Source organism: Laetiporus sulphureus, assembly GCF_001632365.1.
Source record: "Laetiporus sulphureus 93-53 unplaced genomic scaffold LAESUscaffold_11, whole genome shotgun sequence".
Taxonomy (NCBI): domain Eukaryota; kingdom Fungi; phylum Basidiomycota; class Agaricomycetes; order Polyporales; family Laetiporaceae; genus Laetiporus; species Laetiporus sulphureus.
Genome location: NW_024468520.1, coordinates 311,600 through 337,154, shown reverse-complemented (window position 1 = coordinate 337,154; position 25,555 = coordinate 311,600). Strand labels below are relative to the sequence as shown.

The following is a 25,555-nucleotide window of genomic DNA, read 5'->3' as shown; positions in this document are numbered from 1 at the left end:
GCAGGTTCGCATACGTGCACACGTCGTGGCACTACGAAGCCGCGGCAAAATATAGCAACTGTGTGTGCTTCTCGCGTTGCAGGAGTGCCGAAGAGCAGTGTGTGACGTGGACGTAAACAAGGGCGAAATGAGCGTTGGCATCAGGCCAAGAAGCAGAGCCGCTGAGGGACCAGACGCTAGCAGACGCTAGATGCACATGGGTGCGTCCATGTGCATGCGGCGAGCGGCGGAGCATACGAATCCTGTCGAACGTTCGCCGATTATGGCTCTATCTGCAGCTTACCAGAGCCACGATAGCATCGCAAAGTTTGAACAGATGATGCCCGACGACAGATACCGCAACTGCTGGGGTTGAGGAGAAGCACCGCCTCAGTGATTTGTGGCTGGATTTGGCGTGTGATGGCCATATCCGGCAAAATGCGCGTGGTGCTGCGAAGCCAACCATGTGCTGCCATACAATCTCAATATCTTCCTCCCTCCCACCCTCTCTTTCGTCCCTTCTTCCCCGTCCTTTCCCTCCTCTGTCCGCTCGCTCGCTCGCAGTCGCAGCCGTTGCTCAGAACCAGGCTGGTGAGTGTCCTGCATAGCCTCTGCGCACGAGCGCCCGTCTGACTCAGTGCCACGCTCGCTGTTATCCTGCGCGTTACATTTCAATCCCCGCTCTCAGCTTTGCCTTCTGCTGCCATCTGCCTGTTGTCGGCGCACTCTCTCCCCAGGCTTGCTCAAAGCTCGTCGACGTTGCAGGCCGTCGCTCTGCTCGCCTGCCCGCACCTAGGAGAGTCCCGTCCGTCTGCCAGCGAGAATCGTCTCGTCTTCTACCTGCATGTCCATCCCACGAGCGCTTTAATCGACACGCCGGTCTTATCCTTCTCGCCCTTTCTCCCCTGCCCGAGAACGGAGTGCAGAATAGACCCCCTCGGCTGCTGATTATTGTTGCTCATGTTGCAGTATCCCGTCCAGCTTCCGCCGCTATCTCTCACGTCCTCTAAGCGCGCTCATCTGGTCCGACGGGACACCAGCGACGATGTTCAGAGTCGTACCTTCAAGCGTTCTCCGTTCGCTGCTAATGACAAGAGTCTTTCCCGCCCCTACCATGTAGGCCCACTTCACGTCGCCACTTCTATGTCCCCTTCTTCCACTTCCTCCTCGTCCCCTCCATCCACACCTTCGTCAACGCCTTTTCTTCCCTCAAAGCAGGTCCCTCGTTCTCCTCTAGTTTCTTCTCCTCGCCAGCTGTCCAGTCCGGTCTCTCGCTCTTCCTATCTGCACAAGTCAAACATGTCCTCCTTCGATGGCAAGTCCAGCAAGTGCTCCTCGATCTCGTCTGTCGCCATGGACGTGCTGTCGCAGGGCGACTTGGTCGGAGAAGGGCTTACTCTGCAAGGCGAGATGATCAGTCGGGTCCTGATCAGCTCATCCGAGCCGCGGGCCGACCATGATGAACTGGCGAAGGAGTTTGAGGTAGTTCGCAGGCTTGGTACCGGTAGCTATGCTGTCGTCTATCTTGTGCGAGAGGTGCTTTCGCGTTCACATTCCCCTTCTTCCGACGACGAGCATGGCGCTGCTGTGGCTGGACGTATGGAGTTCGATGACGGATATATTGCTCACCAACCCACGGAGTACGGCCGAGAATACGCTGTCAAGGTGTTATCCAAAGCCAACCTTGATGAGGAGGCCCTGGCGGCTCAGCTATGTGAGGTACGCCATAATTGGGTCTCGCTATGCGCGCTACTTGTTGCTGACTGGACGGTCACTCCATAGGCTAAGATCCACCAATCCCTCCCCGCTCACCCAAACATCGTCACCCTGCATCGCACACTCGAGACTCCTTCCTTCCTTCTGCTTCTCCTTGAGTTCGTGCCCGGTGAGGATCTATTTTATTTCTTGGAACAGGCCCGCGACCACTACGACGTGGACCCCGCAACGACCACGGACCTCTCGACGACCCCTCCATCGGATTCCAGCTGCAGTAGCTCGCGTACGCCGTCGACGCCCAGCCTGCTTGCTTCGGTCGCGTCGAACCAGCTACTGTCCCGTACTCGCCTGCGCCTCATCGCTTCGATGTTCTCCCAGATGTGCGAGGCTGTGGCAACGTGCCACGACCACTCGGTGTATCACCGCGATATCAAGCCGGAGAACTTCATCGTCACGGACGGGTGGATGACAATGCCGGACGGCAGGCGCGAGCGCAGGGTAATTGTCAAACTTACCGATTTTGGACTGTCCACTACGGACAAGAATTCAGCCGACATGGATTGTGGCAGCGCTCCTTACATGAGTTTCGGTATGTAAGGTTATCATTTGATGCTATACTGGATACTGAATATCGTCTTGACCAGAATGCCGGAATAACCTACACCCTACTTATTCTCCTCGTGCTGCCGATGTCTGGTCACTTGGTATCGTGCTTATCAATATGTGCGTTAGCGCATATAGTCACCTATTTGTTTTGTCTAATGCTTGCGCCGCGCAGGTTGTACCATCATAACCCTTGGACGGATGCTGCTGAGGGTGCGTGCTCGTCCTTCAAGACGTACCGCCAACAACCCGTTGCCTTCTTCATGAACCGCTTCACCGGCATGGCCCAGCCGGTCGCAGAGTTCATCGCGTCGAATGTGTTCTGCATCCTCGATGACCATTGGGACGATTCGAAGCGTATCAGCGCGCGCGCCTTCGGTACGTGGGTGCGGGATCTGCCCACGCTCCTTGGCGGTCCGTCGCGTCCAGGCCACTCGCGCACCGTGTCGATCAACTCGGTTCAAGGCTATCGTCTCGCGTCCATCCCACATTCACGCCGCCCTTCTTTGCGCTCGGGCACCCCTATCGATACGGTCGCATCACAGCGTGTCTCTCGATCGATGTCTCGCGCACCCTCGCTTGGTCCCGCGTACGAGGTTGAAGCGGAGACAGAGGTGTGCATGTTGTCCACTGTTCCCGATCAGGAGATTGAGTACCAGGAGCGCGAGCCGGAGCAGCGTGGCGCGGTCGGGGTCGGGATTGAGCAGGAGCCTGATTCGCGATCTGCATCCAACCAGAAGCGGCGGAAGCGTGGTGCGCGACGTGGCAAGAACGCGTTGCTGTCTGCTGCGGCTGCGCAGGACGATGAGCCCGACTCCCTCGAAACGCTTGCCCGCGCGTCGCAGGCGCTGGCTCGCGAGATCAGCCGCAACTCCCGCAACGGGTCGCAGCACTCGTCTTTGGGGGGTACGCACGCCCCTGTTGATGCGCCCTCTCCGCTTTCGCAGCCGCCCATTGTTGCTGCTTCCGACAATGTCGCTGCCGCTGCGTCAGCGTCTTCGGTGGCTGTTTCGTCGATCTCGAAGAAGTCGACCAAGTGGAAGCTGTCGTTCGGCATGGGCAGCCACTCTGCAAGCACGAGGGCTCCGTCCGTTGAGGCACCGGATGCCGGTCGTGCAAGCACCCCTGCCAAACCCATGCCCTCGACTGCGACCAGGACCACCAACTTGCTTATGAGCCTTAATGCACAAGATGCTTCGTCTTCTATACCTGCTTCTGGCTCACGGTTCGAGCAGGATGCTATGGGACAGTTCATGAACCGTGGCCGTCGTCCTCAAAATCATCCATACGGTGCGGCTAGTAACGTCAGCAGCCAGTGGGGCCAGTCCACGACTTCTGTGCTCTCCTCTGTCGGCAATGTCGACCGCCGCGCCGTGCACAGCGTCGATCAGCACTCGCCGCGCACTGTTTCCCCAGTCAGCAACAAGCGCAACTTATCACCGACGAGCACCCGTAGCGGACGCCCTCTTGCGTCCAGTGCGAGCTCGACGGCTTCTTCGATGGTGTCGCGCAATTGGCGCAGCTCGATGTCCAGTGCGGGCACGTCGAGCTCTGCGTTCACGAAGTATAGCAATGGCAGTTCGCGCAGTGTGTCGACGGCCGCGACGAGTCTTTCTGGCGGCAGCTGGCGCAGCAACCAGAGCAACGTCAGCAAGTATCCTTACGAGAAGGGGACCCTGCCGCCGAATGTTAAGGGTAAGTGTCTTGTGTCCATCGAGTATGTGTTCGTGGACTTAGGCTTCGTTCGATACAGCCATGGATGGTGTTCCGGTGGAGCTGTCAAAGACGCCTCGCTCGCTGAACTCGGGCCCTAGCTCGCTCAAATACGGCAATCCTACTCGTAAGCGACTCGGTAAGCCCAAGGACTCGGTGCTCGACACGATCAACGAACGCCCGAACATGAAGTCGGCCTCACAGACGGATGCCGCTATCAGCACCATGGACCTCTCTCACGTCGTTCGCGACACGGAGAGAGATGGAAGTAGCGACGGACACGGAGATCATGATGGTAGTCCGCGCAAGGTGCAGAAGGGTCAGATCAACGCCTTGGCGAAGATGCTGTCCGCTCTGCGGCGCTGAAGATCTCGCTGAGCTCGATATTCATGGGCTTCCGTCGGGCAGGACGGATGGACTGACGTCCGCGCCGCTTGGGCGCGGCGTTGTATTGAGTAGGTTATCACGATTGTAGGCTATTTGGAAAACCCCATACCGCATTCTCAACCGCACAACTCATGTATCGTTCTTTGCCGTAATTTGCATTCTCCTCTACCGCAGCGCATGCGATTGACATCCATGGACAGTAGCTCTTCGGCGTAGATGGTAAACCCATTCATAGCATATTCCCTCGTTCCAGCAGTGTTTCGATATGATTCGTCGGGAATACATTCGCTGGGGGTTTTAGTATATGTGTGTGTGACGGAAGAAAGTCCTTGATGCAAAGTACGTATAGTGATACAACATCCTAAATGACGAAGATAATCCCTCCAAATTACAAATGAAGATGTACAGATACAGGATGTGAGAACTTCATGTTCCTCCATCCTGCTGCATGTAGGACTGTTGAAACGCAGCAAACGCCATGTTCTGCTCCAGCGTAGGCGGCTTTGGCGACTGGCGGGTAAGGGTAACGGTGTCGATAAGGATTGTGGACGCTTCACCAGGGACGAACTCGCGGTTGCGGTTACTGCTTCCGGCTTGTGGAGGCGAGGGTGAGCGGGATCGACCAGTCTCCCAATCCATGTCATCGTCCGAAGAGATGCTGCTGGAAGATTCCAGAGCAATGATCGCATATCGACCTACGCTGTGAGTCCGAACGAGATTCACGTAGTACTCCTGCAGAATCTCGCGAGTACACTGAAATGCGCCCAGCGAATGGTCATGTACGACAAAAGAGGATTTCAGTCCTGGTGCCTTTGATTGTTGACATGCGGAACGATCGGAGAAGGATAAAATGGAAGGAAGAGGTGCTAACCGTGAGCTGCCAGTCAATCATGCGCAGAAACTCCCGTTCGAGCATATTAAGCTCCGCGACAGGGATGCCGCCCACTCTGGCATAAATGCTGTTGCTGGAGAAGACGTCGCAGAGGGCCTTGCTGGATACCGTGACAGCCGTTATCAGAAATCGGTGACATGTTAACGAGGAGAGCGTGAAGGTTGGCATCCTCGTGCATATCTGATCAATGTAGTGCAGGGTAATGAGGAGGCATACACGCTGACAAAGCTATTTTCAGAACGCGAAAAAATAGCCGGCCTCCTGACTCACCTCGACCCTGGTAAACTTAACTATTCGTCGCAGGTACTCTAGAACAGAAATGCCAGGAGCAGTACGTGAGTGGAAACGAGTGAGGCCCTCGCTATCATAGAGTCAATCGGACATCGACCTACCTATCCAAAAACACACTCACGGAGATAATGGTATCTGGTCATTATGTGATATCAGACGGTCCAACATGTCAGCTATAGACGGATATCAGCATGCCTTCGTACTCGAAGAAAGTCACACACACCGATCAGTTGGACAAGAACGTCTATGTCGACATCTTCGAACGCGAGCGGCACTTCAATCCTCGCAGGTGCTTCCTCCATACACCCATCGCCGTCGATGCTGTGCCCGCGATCTGATAGGAGTTACGAGCGACGTAGTGAAGGGACCAAGGGACTGTGCGAGGTACTCGGCGCCACACGATGCTGGAATTGGCAGGCAAGTAGTAATCAGGGAGACTGGGGTCTGGGAATAGCGGATCTATACAGCTATCTAGTCGGCGCTCGAACCTTGAATTCACCCGTACACGAAAGAATCTATTGGTCGTCGAGCGCGAAGGTCAGTCAAGTCTCGCCGCCAGTCCTACCTTTCATTCTCTCTCCGCCGCCGTCGACACCGCCATGGCCCCCAAAATTGTGAGGTTTGAGGAAACGCTCCGTATCCGCTGCATTCTCATTTGCTGTAGGACCCCAACGAAATCAAAATCATCTACCTCCGCGCGACTGGTGGTGAGGTCGGTGCATCATCCGCTCTTGCACCCAAGATCGGTCCTCTTGGTCTGGTGAGTGCGCTGGTATATGCGTCTTGATTCCGTCTGAATGTGCACCCTTAGTCTCCTAAGAAGGTCGGTGAAGATATCGCGAAGGCAACCGGCGCATGGAAGGGTCTACGGGTGACGGTACAGCTTACTATCCAAAATCGGCAAGCAAAGGTGGACGTCGTCCCTTCTGCATCCTCGCTGGTTATAAAGGCTCTCAAGGGTGTGTGGCATGCTTGCATATGACACAACATCCATTAAGTGTGTGACCACCAGAGCCCCCACGGGACCGCAAGAAAGAGAAGAACATTAAGCACAGTGGCAATATCACATTCGACGAGATCGTCGACATTGCCAGGACGATGCGAAGCAAGTCGCTCGCAAAGACTCTTGCGAACGGTGCGAAGGAGATCCTCGGCACAGCACAATCGGTTGGCTGCACAATCGACGGTCGGCCACCTCACGACGTCATTGAGGCCATCGACGCGGGCGAGATCGAGGTGCCGGACGAGTGATTCTGTATATTTCCTTGTTTTCCCTGCCCATCACGATATTCGACACTTCTTCAGAGCGTGTCTCTGTACAGCAAGGGCGTGTCCGTTGTGACATCTTTCGCGTGCTGCCTCGCGCGGTCTTTGCATCCGAATATAACTCGCGATGACATCGCAGTGTCTACGAGAACAGTGTTCCGAATGACTTCAAGATATGCAGCCTCGGAGTTTTGCGTAATACTTTGGTGAGTTCCCAGTAGCTGCATGACGAATTAGCTTTCTATTAGATCAGTGGATGCTATTACCACCATGCATACTCGATAGAGTCTCGGTTGTGCTGCCAGAAGCATTGTAAGGTATGTTTCGATGGGGATTCCCTGGCGCGTCTACTCCCTCCTTCTCTTGCCAAATGCATAACGATTGGGTACCGGACCGCAGGTTCAGATAGCCCTCTCTATGTTTCACGCGGTGCGGCCACACGGGTTTCTTATTATGATCAGACCAGTGCAGTGAGATACCGCTGATTGTGAGGCTGAGGCAATCTCCTGCAAAATCGCTCACTTTATCACGTATATGATCAATTCGCTGAGCGCGGACATAGTACATCAATAAATAAGCACCATCTAACTCACGGGCTTGTAACTGGTGGCAAGGCTTTCCTGCCATCAGCAGCATCTCGGTATCTTACCTTCTCGAACACCTCCGAGGCATGGCATTCCTATATTTGCATATCATGGGCAACATGTCGTAGTGGGTTTTCTGCTCATATCGCAGTTCTTGTAGCTCCTATGACAGCCGGTCATCTGTATGCTTTGCAACCTGCGTACTGCTCTTGCAACTATCCAGGAGCAAGCAGGCGCTCGTTGTGCCTGCCAATGTGTTATGAAAAGCATTTAGAACTGTCCAGGTACGCCGTCGGCCTTCACGATCCCTCGTTGAGTGAAGCATTCCAATCATACTTGTATTCCGCTCGATCGTCCGCCAACAGAGGCTGACATTGACAGCCGTGACCACGGTGACGAGACCATCACTGTCAGCCTCCATGAAACAACATATAAACCCCCTCCGCTCCTGTTATCCTCCCCAGAAACATCTTGACTACCATCGCCCATCATGCTTATCCTACCTGCCCTCCCTCTGCTCACTTACTTCTTGGTCTCTCTGGTTGGCATCTACCAGAGCTACCAAGCGGCGTACACCCAGTTCAGGTTCCCGTGTCTGGGTGGGCCGTCGATGTATGTTCGACTCGACGGGTGAGTTGCTTGCTTGCTTCCTGTATGCGACAGTACATTGACCTGAATCCAGCGGACACGCCATGAAATCCGCACTGTGGTCTACTCGACGGCTGGCCGGCCGAGTGGACTACGTGCACAACGACGATGGACCCTCTGTCATCGCCGACGATCATTCCTGGTATGCGATCATCACCGAGGCCGAGGTGCTTGACGAGCGCCTCGACTACGTCTATCGTTCTCGACAAACCAAGGACGACGACATTCACCCCTCGACGACACTCGCGACGCCCACGGTCGAATTCCTCACGTTCTCATCAGCGGCTGCCGAAGAAGACGAGGACGACACGGACCACAACGCAAAATTACAGCCCAGTTGGTCCCAGTACATGGAGCACATTCAGCAACTACAGGAGCTCTATGTCGCCTCGACAGCTTTCCCAGCCGCCACTGTCGATTCGGCGTCGATGGTCAACATATCGACGTCGACATCGACTTCCATTGCGTGTACCCCATTTGCTACGGCCCCACCTTTGGCAACCTCGGAAGGCAAGGTCGAACGGGAGGAGAAGATGCGAACGGGCTGGACGACACAAGACAAGTTCTTCTGGCTCGGAGGGGGTCTGGCGGTGCTGTTCATCGTCAGCGTAGAGCTCGCGTGTTCGGAAGACAATGTATGCGATTGTCTCTGCTCTGCATCGTCGTTGCTTATCATCCTCTCGTATCAGCCGGAAGCGAACATCAAAGAAAAGGAGAAGAAGAAGCGCGAGGAAGATGTCATGGAGTCATCGTCGGACACGTCCACGGACGGAACGTTCTCACCGTCTATAACATCTACAGCCAAGAGTAGTCGTTCTCGGGCCACCCGACGCCGTTCAGCGACTCCTGCCTCGGAGACGTCGACACTCAACGCCGACCCTTCTGGTTAATTGAATTGAATTCTATTTGAAGGTGAGCGATATCTTTCACGACAATCTCAACCTTCACTCACTAGCCATCTCGCAGAAGCCAAAGCTAACGATCATCGAAAACAACCCACGATCATCGTCGAGCAAGCATACGCACGCTGATCTCCAAGTACAAGTAAGTCGTTGGCACTGTTCATGCATTCACTCGTGCTCACATCTAGCCGATAGGTCACGATGGACAGGAACGGTGGTGTGATGTTGGGGAGTGGGGAATATTTCGGCCACACTTGTGTGTAGGAGAGAAGCATGGAAGCATGGAGTTGAAGTCACATTGTTGAAGTCGAGGGACGTATTGGAAATTGATATCTACTCAAAGGTGAGCACGGTCTTTCATAAATATCTCAATCTTCACTCACTAGCCATCTCCCAGAAGAGAAAGCTGACGACCATCGAAGACAACCCACGGTCATCGTCGAGCAGGCGTACGCACGCTAATCTCCAAGTACAAGTAAGTCTTTGGCACTGTTCATACGTTCACTCGTGCTCACACCTAGCCGATAGGTCACGATGGACAGCGGAACGGTGGTGTGATGTTGCGGAGTGGGGCTTACCGTCAGACTTGTGTGTAGGAGGGAAGCATGGAAGCATGGAGTTGAAAGACGCTCGTAGCATTGTTGAAGTCGAGGGATGTACCGGACATGTTCGATTGTATTTGTATCGCATATTTTCGAATCGGCAGGAATAGAGCATAATGGGCATCATAAAAGACCTGGATCACCGCTGTGGCGAGCCACCTTCACGTCGGGTAGGCTCATAAATCGGCCTTCGTACAGGAAGACAGTCGTTCCTTATGGTCCTCTACGTCAATCACCTTGAACAATTTCGGCGGTGCGCACTTATTGCGTGTCACGCAAGTTTCAGGCGTAGCAATCGCGCGTTCATTTGTCGCAGTACCTATATAGCGTCATACATCAGAATATTATGACAAGGGCGGAGTGTTCATCGCAAAAAAACTACGCACCTGCATACTTGGCAAACAGATCAATCCCGACTCCCTATGTGCCTGACCTTGCAGTTGTCACGACACAAGAAGACTGCGATCTCTGCTGCGCCCGTCAGTTGCGAAGTCGCAGCTATTGACGACATCCGATATATGATATGCTCGGGAGCACCCGAGAACTACGCGGCTAGCATGTTCTTTCGGAGAGCGCTTCTATATGTTTCAAGTCCATCCACACGAGGACAAATATGTCAATGGACCGGAAGCGAGCCTCAGATTCTCAGACTGTCTAACCTTTTGGGCGAGCGGTGTAATTGCGGGAAGAGTGAGATGCTGTTGCTGATGCTGTCCGTTGGTGGAGAAAACTGTGCGAGTGTTACGAGAGCGGTATGTCATGCTGATTGTAGCCAAAGCAACGGCTGGAAGGTTCGAGCTGACGAGAAGGCTATACGTGCCACATGCCAGGAAAATTCCGACCGTAGTCACTGAGCACTGAGCTCACTTTGACTGCTGCTAGTAGTCACAGTGAGATCTTGAGATCTTGAGATTCGGGGTTGAACGCGGTGGCGAACTCAGAGCTGCTCAGGCAGCATGCAAGTGTAGCTACTCACCATCATCGTTTCATTACTGATCCAGGCGACGGTGGTGGTTCTCAGCCGTGATGCATGATTAACTTGTCAATCAAAGCTCGATTGGCAACCAGATGCGCCCGGATACTAGTACTAGCCCCCCCCTGATGATGATCATCGTACCTCGACGAGATTTTGACTGACTGTTCACTCAGTCCCTGATACGTTCCATCCAGTGGCATTCCCTCCCGATGCACTTACGAAGGAACAAACTCAGTTCAGATGGCAAAAAAATGCTACACGCCATTCTGTTTGATTATTGTATGTTCTGATTGCCAAGGTCATGTCTTAAAGATAAAAGTGCAGTGCCGGGATGCATAGCACAATCACGTTTTGTGCTTCTCTGGGGAAGATGCATGTCTCTGGTTCAACTCTGCTTTGCATCGCTGCCTCAGTCGCTGTGCATTGCGCACACATACCTGTTGGTAATAGAGGTGAGGTTTCAACGCTGAGCGACGCCGAGAAAACGAGAGATTAGCTGACATCCTAGGAGATGCTAGGACAGCCTGAGCAACATGAATTGTCTACTCAGACAACTCAAACAGAAGTTTCACAGTACACGGAGTCATCATGCCCTGAAGATAAGTTTGGTATCGGCGTAGGTACCGCTTGCGGTATGGGGTTTTGAGATCTGCCCACAATGGCCGATGGGAGGCTGCATGGAAGTAGTACCACTCAGACACTGGCAGCACGAGTGATTACTATTCGCTAACCGAAGCACCATACAGTTGCAAGCGGCAAATTGATTACTTCAACTCCATAGCCACACGACCGTATCAGTAATGGAATGGCGATGTAGTATGCAACCCCGATCTCCGATAATATCAGTCTTTCTGTGGCACAGGATCATTATGCTGTCATTCATCGAACCGAAAACACAGCATGCATAGAAGTAAGGTCAAACACGAACAAAGGTATTTCATAACTGATATCAGTCATACCGCGACGTGGTGACGCCGCAGCCTCTCCTTCACTTATCTTGCCCCTAGCTGTCCCTGTGCATAATGGCAGAGCCTAAAATACATGATTGCAGCGATATGAGCCTGCCTATAGCAACGTTGTCATGATCATCTTCAAGTTTCTAATTTAGGGAGCAACTTCACGCCATGCGCTGCACGGACGGATCGTTTAACATGTCTTTATAACATAGTATGCCTGACATCACTCCGTCCCACTGGGCCGCGGTTACAGCACCGAGCTGTGTGGCGATAGAGTGGCGACCTCACTCGAGACGATGCGCATTTGCTGTAGGCCCGATGAGACGCTCCTCTCAGAGCCACATTCTGGGCAATCTGACTCAAAATGTCAGCTCATCGGTATTATAAATGCGCAACGATGGAGAAGCATGCCACGATAGCCATCGCATCCCCCGTCCCCTATTTCGAATGTATATCATCCACGGAGCCCTATTCTGCCTCGCCGCAGCTCTTGCTGTGCATTGCAGGCCCATACCAATGCATACAAGAGGTGAGCTTCCTAAGAACTTAGTTGCATCGATGATTAAGGGATTACATGACATGACAGTCACTACAAGCATCACGCCCATACAGTCTGCTGAACTGCCCATCGCCAGCTTGAGGACATACCCACAGTACGGGTTTTGACGGTGGGTTGTAACGACCCAACTCGGGTGAGTGCGTGATAAAGGACGACGCTGACCAATGGCTAACTATGTAGCATCCAGCGATTACTTGCAGTGATACTCTATAGGTTGCAAGCAAGCATATAAGTCCCTTTACGGCAGATTTTGTGGGCAAAGGGGCGAGATCATGAAATCTGATATGTTTTCACGAAGGGACGTAGCGTTACATCCCCTTTGCGCGAGGCACACGAGGGAATTGCCAGCAAGTACTAATATTGTCGCATTTCCTCGCATAGTCCAACATTCCCTGTTCACCACGTACGCCCGGCAGGAGAATAGCGATTTCTATATCCTAGGTATTCAGAGTGTGCGGGCATGCAACAGCATGTTTGCAAGGCTAGAGCTTCGTGAAAGACGCAGGCAAGTGAGGATGGGCCCCTGTGCCAAATGGACGTGGTCCCGGCCCATACCCAGTCCAGGGAGGGGGACCGCCACCGCCAACCCCCAGCCCGAGGTTCGCGATTCCCGAGACGGTCCCATCTACAGCGTTCCCACTTGTTCCTGAGACGCTGCTTGCCGAAGAAGATGGGTCCCGGATGACTTGGGCAGTCATAACGTCATGCAGCTGCAAGCACAATCAGCACTTCGGCTTCGCTGTTAGGAGAGCAACCTCGATCTCACCTGCATCCGCAGTCCATGCATCCCCGCACGCATGCCTCGTAGTTCCTCACCTGTATACAGCGCATCCTGTGCTCGGGCACTAGCGAGACTCCCTAGCGCGCCGGCAAGCGAGACAAGCGACGCGTGCATGGATGCGAGCGTGCTGGGAAGAGGGACGGTCGGATCTAGTGGTGGCACCGTGATAGCGGCCGGAGAGAAGGCGGTGGGGGTGGATGCATATGGGTATGGTGATGGGAAGGACGGGGGATGCGGGAACGAATAGGAGGGTGGGTGTATGCGCTGTGGATTGCTGGTCGTAGGCGGCTGCATCCCCTGTGCAATCGCGCTGTGGTCTCGGCGAGCGGGTCGCGCCAAAGTAATATTGTCGGAATCGCTGCGGGGAATTTGAAGGGAATAAACATTCTCCTCTTCCACAGGTGGGAAGTACGATGCGAAGTCGTCGCCTGCCGTGCTATCAGGATTGGCCGAAATAGAGTGGCTGATTGGTTGAATGGGCGCGGAAGAAGATCTCGGGGAGCGCTCCTGGGCCATACTGGGTACCACGTTCTCGGAGTTTGGCCGAAGGCCGTCTGCTTGGAAAGCGCCCGCTCCCTGCCCTTCTGTTCCTCCTGACCTGTACCATGGACCAAGAGCACGCTGAACGGCCTGTAGTTCCTGATGAAGTACGTTCACGACGCCTTCGAGGGCAGAAAGGCGCAAGCGTAGGACGGCGTTCTCTGTCGCGAGAGACTTCGACCCATCAGGCAAGGGTGCGGCGTTTGAGCGTGCAGACTGTTCACCATCTGCTTCATGAGAAGGCCCTAGTTTCCTCTGCAAGTCGTCCGCGTGATGTCATCCGGTGAGTACACTAAGAATTCCGAGCGTCGGTCGGACTCACCTCGGATGCTGCCGCGTCCGGCTCAATAGTTGTCGAGGAGGAAGGAGTTGAAGGGTCATGACTGTGTGACCCAAGATCCTTGCGTAGTACTGATCTGTCGCACTGTCCGACGGGACATGGGAGCTCGACGAAACCGCAGGAATCCTTGACATGCATGGGGAGGAGCTGCCGTTGGCAAGTGTAGGGGCATCCTGCGCTGCGGTTCACGCACTCAACGAGGATCTCGTCTACAAGCTACATAAATTCGTAAGTTGAGAAGACAGAGGCATGCGAAGACGGAATACACACGTTCCGGATAACAGGATCGGCAGGAGCAATATCGTGCATAGAGAGGGGGCATCGGTCGATGGGGCATTGAGGCGAGATAGCAATAGCACGTGCGATGCAGTCAAGGCAGAACGTGTGTGCACATGTCCGAGTTGTATACGGGTCGAAGAAGGGATTTCTGCGCAGCGGTCAGTTTTAGCTAGCCATCACAGACTTTTGCTACAGTGCATACCTGCATATGCAGCATACCTAGGAGTACATTAGCAAGTCCCACAAGCTAGAAGAACAGGCGTTACTTGCCAGGTTCGGATTTGGTGAGTCAACGTAGGAGTAGAACGAGGCGGACATGGTGGGCGGAGACAAACGAGCTCGGAGCTGGTTGAGCATCCCCTGGCAGGTCACGCTCTGATGATCTAGTCGATTGATCTTTACCTCTCACAAGCGCCCGTTTCCTGCAAGGTTTACCTCGAGTCATCGGATTGTTCCTTCGTCGCATTTATCCCGCTCAAAACCCACGTCTGCTCAAGCTCTGACCCTTTCTTCCTACTCGCAAGAGCTCATATTGTGGCATTCTGCCGATAGAAATTGCAGCCATGCCGTTTCCTCCGCATGATCGTGCGTGAAGCCAATTTGCATATTCATATCCGTAGATCTGTTTTGACTCTCGCGATCTCACAGTGTCTGCACCGTTCAACTTTGCCAAGGAGGAGGAAAAGGTTCTCGAGTACTGGCGCGAGATTGATGCCTTTCAGACTAGCTTGAAGCTTTCCGAGGGCAGGCCAGAGTTCTCCTTCTACGACGGCCCGCCATTTGCGACCGGTCTTCCACACTACGGTCATCTGCTTGCGGGTACCATCAAAGTGAGTCGTCCGTTCCTGATGCTCGGATGGAAGCCTTACTTTGCACAGGACATCGTAACAAGACACGCACATGCGAGCGGATTCCATGTCACTCGCCGATTCGGATGGGATACACACGGGTTACCCGTCGAGCACGAGATCGACAAGAAGCTGGGCATTACCGGGCGCGAAGACGTGATGAAGATGGGCATCGCCGCCTACAACGCCGAGTGCCGCGCTATCGTCATGCGGTACGCGTCCGAATGGCGGCGCACCGTCGAGCGCATAGGCCGCTGGATCGATTTCGACAACGACTACAAGACGCTCAACACGACCTTCATGGAGAGCGTGTGGTGGGCGTTCAGCGAGCTATACAAGAAGGACATGGTCTACCGCGGGCTCAAGGTCATGCCGTACTCGACCGGCTGCCTCACGCCGCTGTCCAACTTCGAGGCGGGCCTGAACTACAAAGACGTGAGCGACCCGGCGATCACCGTCGCGTTCCCGCTCGTGGATGACAGGAAGACATCGCTGCTCGCGTGGACGACCACGCCATGGACGCTTCCGTCCAACCTCGCGCTGTGCGTGCACCCGGATTACACTTACGTCAAGATCCACGATGAGGCGCGTGATCAGAACTTCATCCTGCACGAGGGTTTGCTTCGCACGCTGTACAAGGATCCGAAGAAGGCCAAGTTCAAGAAACTCAGCACCTTCAAGGGCTCGGACATGAAAGGCTGGCGATACGTCCCCCTTTTCGAGTACTTCACTGAGCAGGTTAGCACAGAACCCATTGAACGATTTCTGCCGCTGAAGCCATCGTCTTAGTACGAGGACAGGGCATTCCGTGTTCTCACTGACACTTATGTTACCGACGAAGATGGTACTGGTATCGTCCATCAAGCGCCCGCATTTGGTGAGGACGATCACCGCATTGCGATCGCGAACGGCATGCTTCGTGTGGAGGAGATGCCTCCCTGCCCAATTGATGATACTGGCCGCTTCACACAGGAGGTGCCGGACTTTGCGGGCATGTATGTCAAAGTAGGCTTCGTCCACATCCCCGCTTGCTCTCGTCTGACGCATGAACATGTCGCACTTCGATAGGCTGCGGACAAGGAGATCCAGAAGGTGTTGAAAGCTAAAGGCCGCTTGATCGTGCAGTCGACGCTCACGCACTCGTATCCTTTCTGTTGGAGGTGAGCGGCTTGCATGAGAGCATTCTTCTTTCCGCCGTACCAAACAATACTACTCCCCCCTCCAGATCAAATACACCACTCATTTACCGTGCCATCCCCTCGTGGTTCGTGCGCGTGACGCCCATCGTCGACCAACTAGTGGCGAACAACAAGCAAACAAGATGGTCGGTACCTGCAGATATCACCACGACATGCTGCAGCTGACAATTTGCATGCGCCAGGGTACCGCAGAACGTCGGCGACGGCCGTTTCGCCAACTGGCTCGCGAACGCACGCGACTGGAATGTCTCGCGGAATCGCTACTGGGGCACGCCTATCCCGCTATGGGCGAGTGAGGACATGGAGGAGGTATGTCTCGCCTGCATCGAGCGCCTATACTGACCTTACCTCGCTGTCTGCACAGATAGTCTGCGTGGGTTCCGTTGAGGAGCTCGAACGGCTCTCGGGCGTCACTGGCCTCACTGATCTGCACCGGGAAAAGATCGACCATATCACTATCCCATCGAAAAAAGGGAAAGGCCAACTGAAGCGTGTCGAGGAGGTATTTGACTGCTGGTTCGAGTCTGGCAGGTACGTTCTTGCTTCGTGGTTTGGGCTGCAGATTGAATTTCTAACGTCTTGTTCGAAGTATGCCGTATGCGCAAATCCACTATCCGTTCGAGAACAAGGAGAAGTTCCAGAACACGTTCCCTGCTGACTTCGTCTCTGAGGGTATCGATCAGACCCGTGGCTGGTTCTACACGTTGCTGGTGCTGTCGACACATTTGTTCGGCACGGCACCATGGAAGAACCTCATTGTCTATGGTCTGGTGCTTGCAGCGTGAGCGTTGTCCCTCGATTCGTACAAATATATTCTTAATTGTGCTGATTTGCGATGTGTGCAGTGACGGCAAGAAGATGAGCAAAAGTCTGAAAAACTACCCTGATCCCAATGTTATCATTGACCTTTACGGTGCGGACGCGACCAGGTCAGAAAGCCGCGTGCCACGATGAGAGCCGCCACATTCTGACGTATCTACATCAGAATGTTCCTCGTCAACTCGCCCATTGTCCGCGGAGACAACCTCCGCTTCCGGGAAGAGGGCGTCCGCGAAGTCGTCTCGCGCGTGCTCCTCCCCTGGTTGAACGCCCTGCGCTTCTTCCTCGGGCAAGCCGCATTGCTCAAGAAAACCTCGGGCGTGGAGTTCATGTACGCCGCGCACGCGCCCGTGTCGTCGAACGTCATGGACCGCTGGATCCTCGCGCGTTGCCAGTCACTTATCCGCCTCGTGAGCGAGGAGATGGCCGCGTACCGCCTATACACGATCATACCCCGTCTGCTCGATCTCATCGACGAGCTGACAAATTGGTACATTCGCTTCAACCGAAGACGATTAAAGGGCGAGGATGGCGTTGAGGATACCGTAGCGGCATTGAACACCCTCTTTGAGACGTTGTTCACGCTCTGCAGGACAATGGCATGTCATAACTGTATTCATCAATGCTGCAGTCTTGCTGACGTCCCGTCGTCGCACAGTCATCGTACACACCATTCGTCACAGAAAACATGTATCAAGCTCTCCGGCCGTTCATCCCAGATAATCCCAAAGCGAGCGATACCCGCTCCGTGCATTTCCTGCCTTTCCCAGAGGTGAAGGAAGAATACTTCGATGCGACGATCGAGCGCCAGGTCGAGCGATTACAGACAGTCATTGAACTCACGCGCAACATCCGTGAGCGGCATAACCTCTCGCTAAAGGTACAGATTATATGCATTGTATCTATTTCTCATTGTTCATACCGCCTGTTCAGACACCGTTACGCGAGCTGCTCGTGTTCCACGCCGAGGAGGAGTTCTTGGAGGACGCTCGTGGGCTGCAACGGTACATTCAGTCCGAGCTGAATGTCCGGGACATCATCTTCACCTCGGACGAGGACATGGCCGGCGTTCGCTATCGCGCGGTGGCTGACTGGGCGACTTTGGGCAAGAAGCTGCGCAAGGACATAACTCGCGTGAAGGCCGCGCTCCCGAACCTGTCGAGTGACGATGTGCGCAAGTACGTCCAGACGGGCAAAATCACCGTCGACGGCATTGCCCTTGTCAGTGGCGATCTGGCCGTGCAGCGGTACATCGACCTGCCAGAGCCGGTGGAAGGCCAGGCGCAGTATGCGACGCACACCGACACCGATGTCGTTATACGCCTCGACATCCAGGTGCACAAAGAACTGCAGAGCGAGTGGTTGACGCGGGAGCTCATCAATCGCATTCAAAAGCTGCGCAAGCGGGCAGGTCTGCAGGCGACGGACGATGTGGATGTGTTCTATGCCTTCGAGGAGGGCTCCGGCGAGGAGCTGCTCCAAGCGATGCGCGAATACTCTGATTTGATCCAAAAGACGGTGCGAAGTGTGCCGAAGGACGTTTCCGAGCGGAAACCGGAGCAAAAGATCTTGATTGAGGAGGAGCAGGAGATTGCTGACGTAAAGTTCGTGCTGTCCCTAGCGTGGCGATAGAGGTTAGATATCAGCTATATGATATACATGAAGACAGTGGGATGTAGTACATTGGTGTGCGTGTAGAATACAGCTTGCTTTCGTGACTGGACCATGCCGTTCATTTCTTTGACGAGCCGAACCCGCTGAAGCCCATCATCTCCATCATGACGTCCTCGTGCTGCGCGTCGCCGGCAACAGTGACCTTGACGAGCTCGACACGCGCCTGCTCTCGCTGCACTTTCTTTGCAGCCTTCTTCTCAGCACGCAATGAGGTCTCCTTTTCACGCACTTCGGCAAGCCGCTTCTCAAAGTCGTACGATTTCGCCGAAGAGGCTTCGCGAGTCTTCTCGCGAAGGTAGGCTATCCGTGCGCGGACCTGCTCTACTGTGGAACGCTCAATACGCGTCGTCTGACCAAGGGCGCGCAAGTCTATATACATTAGAGTCTCGTCAAAACTTCAGATCGGGATGATGAACATGGGGTTCACGCACGAGCACGTCCATTTATGTGATCCAGGTACCCAGCGCTGTCCTTGTATGTCCGATTGCAGACTTCGCAATAGAAGCCTGGTACTCCAGGACCGCGGGTACCAGCGTTCTGCACGACTATGGTCTTATTGAGGTTCTTTTCGAGCTCAAGGGATGCCTCGCGACGCTTCATAAGCTCTGTGGGCTTGGGCAGGTCCTCTTTGCGTCCTCTGCGCGGTTTCTTGCCTGTGAGGTGACGGGTAGAGTGAAGTTAAGACCTTCCATCGGTGTAATATTGCAACGTACCTTGTTTGATACGCTCCTCATTCTCCTGCATACGCTCCTTCTCCTCTTGGTCGCGCTGCCGCGCCTTCTCGGCGTATTCCTCCTTGTCCCATTTTTTGCGGAAGTCCGTATCAGAGGCTCTTGTAGCGTATGCACCTCCTTTTCCAGACATGATGGTGAATATTGCTGTTCAGGAATGATGAGTATAGCGTGAAGGTCAAAACCTTAACAGCTCAGGGATTAACAGGAATTAAGTGCGTTCGGACCTGTATCGAGGTGGCAGTGGCACACTGTGATCCGAAAATGGAAACCGCTGTAGAACGCCCCAACGCCGCTCGCCGGCGGGCCCGCGCTAGTACTATTCTCGCTAGTGCCCGAGCGCAAAATGCGCTGTATAAAGGTGAGGGACTACGAGGCATGCATGCAGAGATGCGTAGACTGCTGATGCAGGTGAGAAAGAGGTTGTCACTCTCCTAATACCGAAGTGCTGATTGTGCTTGAGCCTTGCAGCTGCATGACTCACATGATGACCGCCCAGATCAGCCGGTATCCATCCTCTTCGGCAAACAGTGTCTCAGGAACAAGTGCGAACACTAAGATGCAACCGTCTCGGGAATTGCGAACCTCGGGCTGGGGGTTGGCGGTGGCGATCCCCCTCCTGGATTGAGCATGGGCCGGGACCGCGTCCATTTGGCACAGGGGTCCATCCTCACTTGCCTGCATCTTTTATTAAACTCTGGCTTTTTAGACGTGCCGTTGCATGCCCGCACACACTAAATACCTAGAATTAAAAAACCTCTATTTTCATGCCGCGTGTACATGGTGAACAAGAGTGTTAGATTATGCGAGGAAATGCGACAATATCAGAACTTGCTGGCAATGTCTGCATGTGCCTTGCGCAAAAGAGGATGGAACGGTACGTCTCTTCGTGAAGACATCAGATTTCACATTCTCGCCCACAGAAGATGCCGTAAAGGGGCTGGTATGTCTCCTTGCAACCTGTGGAGTATCATTGCAAGTAATCGCTGAATGCTACGTAGTCAGCCATTTTCCGGCAGTGTCGTGCTTTATCACGCACTCATCCGAGACTCGAGTATACAGGTCACAGTAACGAACCACTATCAAAACCCCATGTGGCACCGGATGCCATGCTTGCAATTATACACGGACGGTTCAGGCGGGGAGTCAGAAACGGTCGTAGAATTTGAAGGCAGTATGATGATGGGCGGCGCGATTCTTCCACCTGATTGATCGTCCGCAGTGGTGGTGACTATGAGCCGATCCCTCAGCTACCAGTGGCGCTAATAGATAACTGAAACCTTCAATATCTTCCGTATGCGTTGGTACGCGCCTGCAATGTACGGCGAGAACGACGGCGAGGCAGAATAGGGATCCGCGGATGATATGCATTTGAAGTAGGGGACAAAAGATTCGATGGCTATTGTGGCATGCCTCTCTGTCATTGTGCATTTATAGCACCGACGAGCTAGTTCATTTTGAATCAGAATTCCCAGAATGTGGCTACTGAGACGGGCGTTGTACTGGAGAATCTCATCCTACAGCAGATGCGCATCGTCTCAAGCGAGACCTCCACTCTGTTGCTACATGACGCTCAGCGCGGTAAACGTGGCCTTGAGACGGAGAGATGTTGGATATATCAACGATGTTATAAAGGACACGTTAATCGGTCCGTCCGTGCGGCGCGTCGCATGAAGTTGCACCCTGGCCAGAGGGATCTTGAAGATGATCATGACAACATTGCTATCGGCAGGCTCATAGCATTGCTGCAATGATATAATAGAGTCGGCTCTGCACCACTGTGCACAGAGGCAGCTAGCGGCCGACAGGTCACAGAAGTTGGGAGTGGCTGCAGCAGTCGCTGTAAAAGAGAAGTTGTGGCGTCCTCACGGCAAAGCTGATGTTAGTCATAGAATAGCACTGCTTGTGTCTTCCCTTATTAACATGATCGGATGATCGGCATTATGGTTGCATCACCTTTGGTGCCAACAAGTATATATGCGCGACGCACAGCGACGGAAGCAGCGATACAAAGCAGATTCGTACCAAAGGCATGGATCCTGCCGAGATAAGGCACTCAAGCGTGACTGTGCTATGCATCTCGGGCCCACTGCATTTTTATCCCGAAAACGTGACCTTGGCAGTTAGAACATACAATGACCCGTCGAAACTTTGATGTATAGCGTTTTTTTCGGATAAGCAGATCATCTCAAACGAGATTGTTCCTTCACATGTACGCCAGGATGGAACGTGTTAAGGAACAATTGATCGAAATTTCGTCAAGATAGCCTTGCGACGACCGTAAGGAGGATAGCCGGGCGTACCTGCCAGTGGTTGCCATCGGAGCGTTGATGGATGAGTTGAATATGCATCACGGCTGAGAAACACCACGGTGCCTGGAATAGCTTACGAAACGACGGCGACTACTAGCCCGTTTGCACGCTGAGCAGCTTTGAGCTTGCCATTCGTGAAGTTCATCTCAAGGATCTTACAGCCACAGACGCGTCGAGAGGACTTCGACCAGTCAAGCTCAAACTAGCATGTGCCACGTGTAGCAGTTGCTTGGACTACGATCAGCACATACTGCTGTCGCAACACTCGCACAGTCTATTCACTGTTAGACGGCAGCTGCAGCATCTCATTCTTCCACTCTTCCCGGAATCACACCGCTCGTTCAAAAGGCTGGACAGTCGGAGAACCCGAGGCTCACTTCCGATCCTCCAGAGGCACATTTGTCCTCGGATATCATCAGTAGCTGCAACCTCGCAACTGAAGAGCGCAGCAGAGATCGCAGTCTTTGTCGCAATCTGGGGCCGGAGGGGCAATGGGCAGCGCCGCCACCGGTGTATTTGTATATATGTATACGGGTACTATATAGCGGGGACGGGGTCTCCAGCGTTTTGCCTCATAGTAACCACGCCGCGCGGCGCGACTCGGCTACTCATCGCCGCCCTCGGGACAGCGGCCAGCGGCGATTTTCTACAGTCTTCTTGTGTCATAGCGACTGCCAGTGCATGCTCAGGCACACGGGAACCGGGGAGGCTTGCACGGAGGCTTGCACTCATCTGCGTGCCAAGCATCCACAAACGTAATTCTTGCGATGAACATTCCATCCCTGTCCTGCTATTCTGATGCACTATGTTATAGGTGCTGCGACAGATGGATGAACGGTCAACTGCTATATTCAACTGGCATGACATGCAATACAAGCGCACCGCCGAGTTTATTCGAAACGGTTGGCGTAGAGAACCCAATCCGAAGCTAGCTCGTTGCAGCCGTGACACAAATCTTTTATGATGCCCATTATGCTCTATTCCTGCCAATTCGAGAATACGCGATACAAATACAACCGGACATGTGCAGTACGTCCCTCGACCTCAACAATGTTACGTGCGTCTTTTCAATTCCATGCTTCTCTCCTACACACAAGTCTGACGGAAGTCCCCACTCCCCAACATCACACCACCATTCCTGTTCGTCGTTACCTATCAGCTAGGTGTGAGTACGGGTAAATGTATGAACAGTGCCAACGACTTACTTGTACTTTATGCTCCATTCCTGCCGATTCGATAATATGCAGTGCAAATACGACCGGACATGTCCGGTACGTCCCACGACTTCAGCAATCTTGCGTGCGTCCTTCAACTCCGTGCTTCCATGCTCCTCTCCTACACACAAGTCTGATGGGAATCCCCACTCCCCAACATCACACCACCATTTCTGTCCATCGTGACCTATCGGCTAGATGTGAGCACGAGTGAATGCATGAACAGTGCCAACGACTTACTTGTAATTGGAGATCAGCGTGCGTACATCTGTTCCTCGATGATCGTGGGTTGTCTTTGATTATCGTCAGCTTTGTCTTCTGTGAGATGGCCAGTGAGTGAAGATTGCAATAGTCATCAGGAGATCGCGCTCACCTTCGAATAGAAATCAATTCAGTTAACCAAAAGGGTCCGCGACGAGTATCGATGTCTCCGAGGCGGGAGTCGCTGAACGGCGTCGGGCGGCCTGAGAACGACCACTATTGGGTGTGGAAGTTACTGACGGTGAGAACGCTCCGTCCATGGACGTGTCCGACGATGACTCCGCGACATCTTCCTCGCACTTCTTCTTCTCCTTTTCTTTGGAGTTCGCTTCCGGCTGACACGAGAGGATTGTAAGCGGCGATATCGCAGAGCAGGGAAAATCGCATACATTGTCTTCCGAACACGCGAGCTCTACGCTGACGATGACAAGCACCGCCAGACCCCCTCCGAGCCAGAAGAACTTGTCTTGTGTCGTCCAGCCCGTTCGCATCTTCTCCTCCCGTTCGACCTTGCCTTCCGAGGTTGCCAAAGGTGGGGCCGTAGCAGATGGGGTAGACGCAATGGAAGTCGAAGTCGACGTCGATATGTTGACCATCGATGCCGAATCGACAGTGGCGGCTGGGAAAGCTGTCGAGGCGGCGTAGAGCTCCTGTAGTTGCTGAAGGTGCTCCATGTACTGGGACCAACTGGGCTGTAGCCATGCACTGTGGTCCGTATCGCCCTCGTCTTCTTCAGCAGCCGCTAAGGGAAGCGTAAGGAATTCGACCGTGGGCGTCGCGAGTGCCGTCGAGGGATGAGTGTCGCCGTCCATGGGTTGTCGAGAACGGTAAACATAGTCGAGGCGCTCGTCAAGCACCTCGGCCTCAGTAACGATCGTATACCAGGAATAGTCGTCGGCGATGACGGAGGGTCCATCGTCGATGTGCACATAGTCCACTCGGCCGGCCAGCCGTCGAGTAGACCACAGTGCGGATTTCATGGCGTGTCCGCTGCATTCCCGTCAGCGTACCGTTGCAGACAGGAAGCAAACAACTCACCCGTCGAGTCGAACATACATCGACGGCCCACCCAGACACGGGAACCTGAACTGGGTGTACACCGCTTGGTAGCTCTGGTAGATGCCAACCAGAGCGACCAAGAAGTAAGTGAGCAGAGGAAGGGCAGGCAGGATGAGCATGATGGGCGATGGTAGGCAAGATGTTTCTGAGGTAGAGAGCAGGAGCGGAGGGGTTTATATCTTGTTTCGTGGAGGCTGACAGTGACGATCTCGTCACCCTTGTCACGGCTGTCAATGTCAACCTCCACTGATAGTCGGCCACCTTGACTTTCCACGGTCGATTCGCACTGAACAACCACCATACCATGGCATGATGAATACCAGTGCGAGCGCTGCAGATCGGTGGCCGGAGAATAGACGCTTGCCCTCGTTCTCATACACGCTCACTAATTTCATCGTATTAGCTCCTGCGAGTGTATGATTCCAAATGGTAGCTATGAGGACGGCTTGGAACGTTTATCAGAATAGTTCGAACAAACGCACCATGTACGCCTAGGTTCGCCCGAGGAACATCATTGACTGTGCTAATAAAATGGCAATGGACGACTCCGTCGTCGTTCGTCGACTTGATCTCTTCAGGCTGGAATGCTCGGTTGTATGTTCGCATAGACGTGGGACCGTTTGCAACCTTAGCTTTCTTCGCTGATGCCAACGTCCGTCCTCCGCTTGATCTGCCCTAAACATCGGTGTGTTGCTGCAACCAGGACAGAATACGCCGATAACCCTCACCAAACCCAACCCATCATTGACATGATGGACCGCGATGCATGCCAACTTACATGAGACCAAATCCTGCAACAGTAAGTTGCCACGTCTGATCCCGATGATTCAACTACCAAATTTGCGTAGGAGACACAAGGAAGCGGCAACTATCTAACAAGGAGACAACGAGGAATATACCTGTATGCAGGAGGTGCCGGTGGACATTTGAAGGCAGTTATCGCGACAATATTCGCATGGTAGTCGGATGGCCTGTGGCGCAAAGCTATATAGTGCGGCTCTCGACCCACTCAACAACGATGAGACATTTTGGCACAGTAATTAATGATCCGATGGGAATCCGAAACAGCCAAGGTAGGCGTCGTCGTCAACATAGCATCCTGCCAGCAAAGCAATCGAGATCCAGCAGAATGAATCGAGCGAGATCCGGAGCACACCACCGCAGCAGTCAACAGAAATACAGACTGCACCATCACAATTAACATGTTTCATGGCCAGATACGCTCGCAGAGACAGATCATTGAGCGTAAGCACATCCTCTTTCACTGTGAAGAAGAGCGAGGTTATTGCAGAGCATTTCCGGCGAATAAAAGCGAGCGCTTATCTCAAAGGGAGTTGCAATCGGAGTATGAATGTGGGCGCCAACGTTTGTTTAATGCGTACCGCCACGATCACATGATCTTGTTGATCATAACTCACACGCGC

General features: G+C 53.7%; 10 protein-coding genes across 10 annotated transcripts; 5 read left to right on the top strand and 5 right to left on the bottom strand.

The window, feature by feature from the left end:
- The first annotated feature begins 339 nt into the window (after window positions 1-339).
- On the top strand, window positions 340-1,118 carry LAESUDRAFT_65654 (uncharacterized protein). The gene is made up of 2 exons (XM_040904625.1): window positions 340-570; window positions 668-1,118. Exons 1-2 carry the CDS (start codon window positions 444-446, stop codon window positions 925-927), a joined length of 387 nt encoding a protein of 128 aa, XP_040766140.1. The 5' UTR covers window positions 340-443; the 3' UTR covers window positions 928-1,118.
- Window positions 940-4,377, top strand: LAESUDRAFT_649413 (kinase-like protein; the record flags this gene model as incomplete). The annotated part of the gene is made up of 5 exons (XM_040904178.1): window positions 940-1,698; window positions 1,762-2,284; window positions 2,340-2,418; window positions 2,474-3,993; window positions 4,052-4,377. The coding sequence occupies 5 exons, from the start codon at window positions 940-942 to the stop codon at window positions 4,375-4,377; spliced, it is 3,207 nt and encodes a 1,068-aa protein (XP_040766139.1).
- Window positions 4,378-4,824: 447 nt separating this feature from the next.
- Window positions 4,825-6,182, bottom strand: LAESUDRAFT_742498 (cyclin-domain-containing protein; the record flags this gene model as incomplete). The annotated part of the gene is made up of 6 exons (XM_040911196.1): window positions 4,825-5,151; window positions 5,270-5,509; window positions 5,561-5,651; window positions 5,703-5,754; window positions 5,805-5,877; window positions 6,177-6,182. 6 exons carry the CDS (start codon window positions 6,180-6,182, stop codon window positions 4,825-4,827), a joined length of 789 nt encoding a protein of 262 aa, XP_040766138.1.
- LAESUDRAFT_735964 (60S ribosomal protein L12) lies at window positions 6,181-6,832 on the top strand (the record flags this gene model as incomplete). Its single annotated transcript, XM_040910643.1, has 4 exons — window positions 6,181-6,195; window positions 6,246-6,341; window positions 6,393-6,540; window positions 6,594-6,832. 4 exons carry the CDS (start codon window positions 6,181-6,183, stop codon window positions 6,830-6,832), a joined length of 498 nt encoding a protein of 165 aa, XP_040766137.1.
- Window positions 6,833-8,123: 1,291 nt separating this feature from the next.
- LAESUDRAFT_723909 (uncharacterized protein) lies at window positions 8,124-9,274 on the top strand (the record flags this gene model as incomplete). The annotated part of the gene is made up of 2 exons (XM_040908505.1): window positions 8,124-8,988; window positions 9,034-9,274. One exon carries the CDS (start codon window positions 8,124-8,126, stop codon window positions 8,967-8,969), a length of 846 nt encoding a protein of 281 aa, XP_040766136.1. The 3' UTR covers window positions 8,970-8,988; window positions 9,034-9,274.
- A 3,094-nt stretch (window positions 9,275-12,368) lies between these two features.
- LAESUDRAFT_65454 (uncharacterized protein) lies at window positions 12,369-14,599 on the bottom strand. Its single transcript, XM_040904486.1, has 6 exons — window positions 14,285-14,599; window positions 14,217-14,233; window positions 14,006-14,162; window positions 13,718-13,951; window positions 12,841-13,650; window positions 12,369-12,784 (listed from the first exon to the last, which is right to left on the bottom strand). The coding sequence occupies exons 1-6, from the start codon at window positions 14,369-14,371 to the stop codon at window positions 12,557-12,559; spliced, it is 1,533 nt and encodes a 510-aa protein (XP_040766135.1). The 5' UTR covers window positions 14,372-14,599; the 3' UTR covers window positions 12,369-12,556.
- On the top strand, window positions 14,440-18,618 carry LAESUDRAFT_811482 (isoleucine-tRNA ligase). Its single transcript, XM_040914315.1, has 13 exons — window positions 14,440-14,599; window positions 14,663-14,844; window positions 14,893-15,600; window positions 15,652-15,867; window positions 15,931-16,022; window positions 16,088-16,186; window positions 16,244-16,370; window positions 16,426-16,592; window positions 16,651-16,842; window positions 16,907-16,990; window positions 17,047-17,479; window positions 17,539-17,760; window positions 17,814-18,618. The coding sequence occupies exons 1-13, from the start codon at window positions 14,578-14,580 to the stop codon at window positions 18,510-18,512; spliced, it is 3,243 nt and encodes a 1,080-aa protein (XP_040766134.1). The 5' UTR covers window positions 14,440-14,577; the 3' UTR covers window positions 18,513-18,618.
- LAESUDRAFT_649192 (uncharacterized protein) lies at window positions 18,613-19,418 on the bottom strand (the record flags this gene model as incomplete). Its single annotated transcript, XM_040904158.1, has 3 exons — window positions 18,613-18,923; window positions 18,986-19,207; window positions 19,268-19,418. 3 exons carry the CDS (start codon window positions 19,416-19,418, stop codon window positions 18,613-18,615), a joined length of 684 nt encoding a protein of 227 aa, XP_040766133.1.
- A 3,654-nt stretch (window positions 19,419-23,072) lies between these two features.
- On the bottom strand, window positions 23,073-24,246 carry LAESUDRAFT_65446 (uncharacterized protein). The gene is made up of 3 exons (XM_040904483.1): window positions 23,462-24,246; window positions 23,185-23,407; window positions 23,073-23,126 (listed from the first exon to the last, which is right to left on the bottom strand). Exons 1-2 carry the CDS (start codon window positions 24,050-24,052, stop codon window positions 23,207-23,209), a joined length of 792 nt encoding a protein of 263 aa, XP_040766132.1. The 5' UTR covers window positions 24,053-24,246; the 3' UTR covers window positions 23,073-23,126; window positions 23,185-23,206.
- Window positions 24,219-24,628, bottom strand: LAESUDRAFT_723899 (uncharacterized protein). The gene has a single exon (XM_040908504.1). The coding sequence runs from the start codon at window positions 24,524-24,526 to the stop codon at window positions 24,368-24,370; it is 159 nt and encodes a 52-aa protein (XP_040766131.1). The 5' UTR covers window positions 24,527-24,628; the 3' UTR covers window positions 24,219-24,367.
- Window positions 24,629-25,555: the final 927 nt, after the last annotated feature.

What these genes read in the sequence shown, in the direction of transcription:
- LAESUDRAFT_65454 (XM_040904486.1), bottom strand. Translation starts at nt 14,371, where the DNA reads ATGCTCAACCAGCTCCGAGCTCGTTTGTCTCCGCCCACCATGTCCGCC. An exon ending in CCGATCCTGTTATCCGGAAC is followed by an intron (nt 13,952 to 14,005) that starts GTGTGTATTCCG and finishes GAATTTATGTAG; the next exon opens with CTTGTAGACGAGATCCTCGT. An exon ending in TGCATGGACTGCGGATGCAG is followed by an intron (nt 12,785 to 12,840) that starts GTGAGATCGAGG and finishes TTGTGCTTGCAG; the next exon opens with CTGCATGACGTTATGACTGC.
- LAESUDRAFT_811482 (XM_040914315.1), top strand. Translation starts at nt 14,578, where the DNA reads ATGCCGTTTCCTCCGCATGATC. An exon ending in CGAGTGAGGACATGGAGGAG is followed by an intron (nt 16,371 to 16,425) that starts GTATGTCTCGCC and finishes CTGTCTGCACAG; the next exon opens with ATAGTCTGCGTGGGTTCCGT. An exon ending in TGCTGGTTCGAGTCTGGCAG is followed by an intron (nt 16,593 to 16,650) that starts GTACGTTCTTGC and finishes TCTTGTTCGAAG; the next exon opens with TATGCCGTATGCGCAAATCC.
- LAESUDRAFT_723899 (XM_040908504.1), bottom strand. Translation starts at nt 24,526, where the DNA reads ATGAAATTAGTGAGCGTGTATGAGAACGAGGGCAAGCGTCTATTCTCC.
- LAESUDRAFT_65654 (XM_040904625.1), top strand. Translation starts at nt 444, where the DNA reads ATGTGCTGCCATACAATCTCAATATCTTCCTCCCTCCCACCCTCTCTT. An exon ending in CGTTGCTCAGAACCAGGCTG is followed by an intron (nt 571 to 667) that starts GTGAGTGTCCTG and finishes CCCCGCTCTCAG; the next exon opens with CTTTGCCTTCTGCTGCCATC.
- LAESUDRAFT_65446 (XM_040904483.1), bottom strand. Translation starts at nt 24,052, where the DNA reads ATGAAATCCGCACTGTGGTCTACTCGACGGCTGGCCGGCCGAGTGGAC. An exon ending in TCGCGTGTTCGGAAGACAAT is followed by an intron (nt 23,408 to 23,461) that starts GTATGCGATTTT and finishes CTCTCGTGTCAG; the next exon opens with CCGGAAGCGAACTCCAAAGA.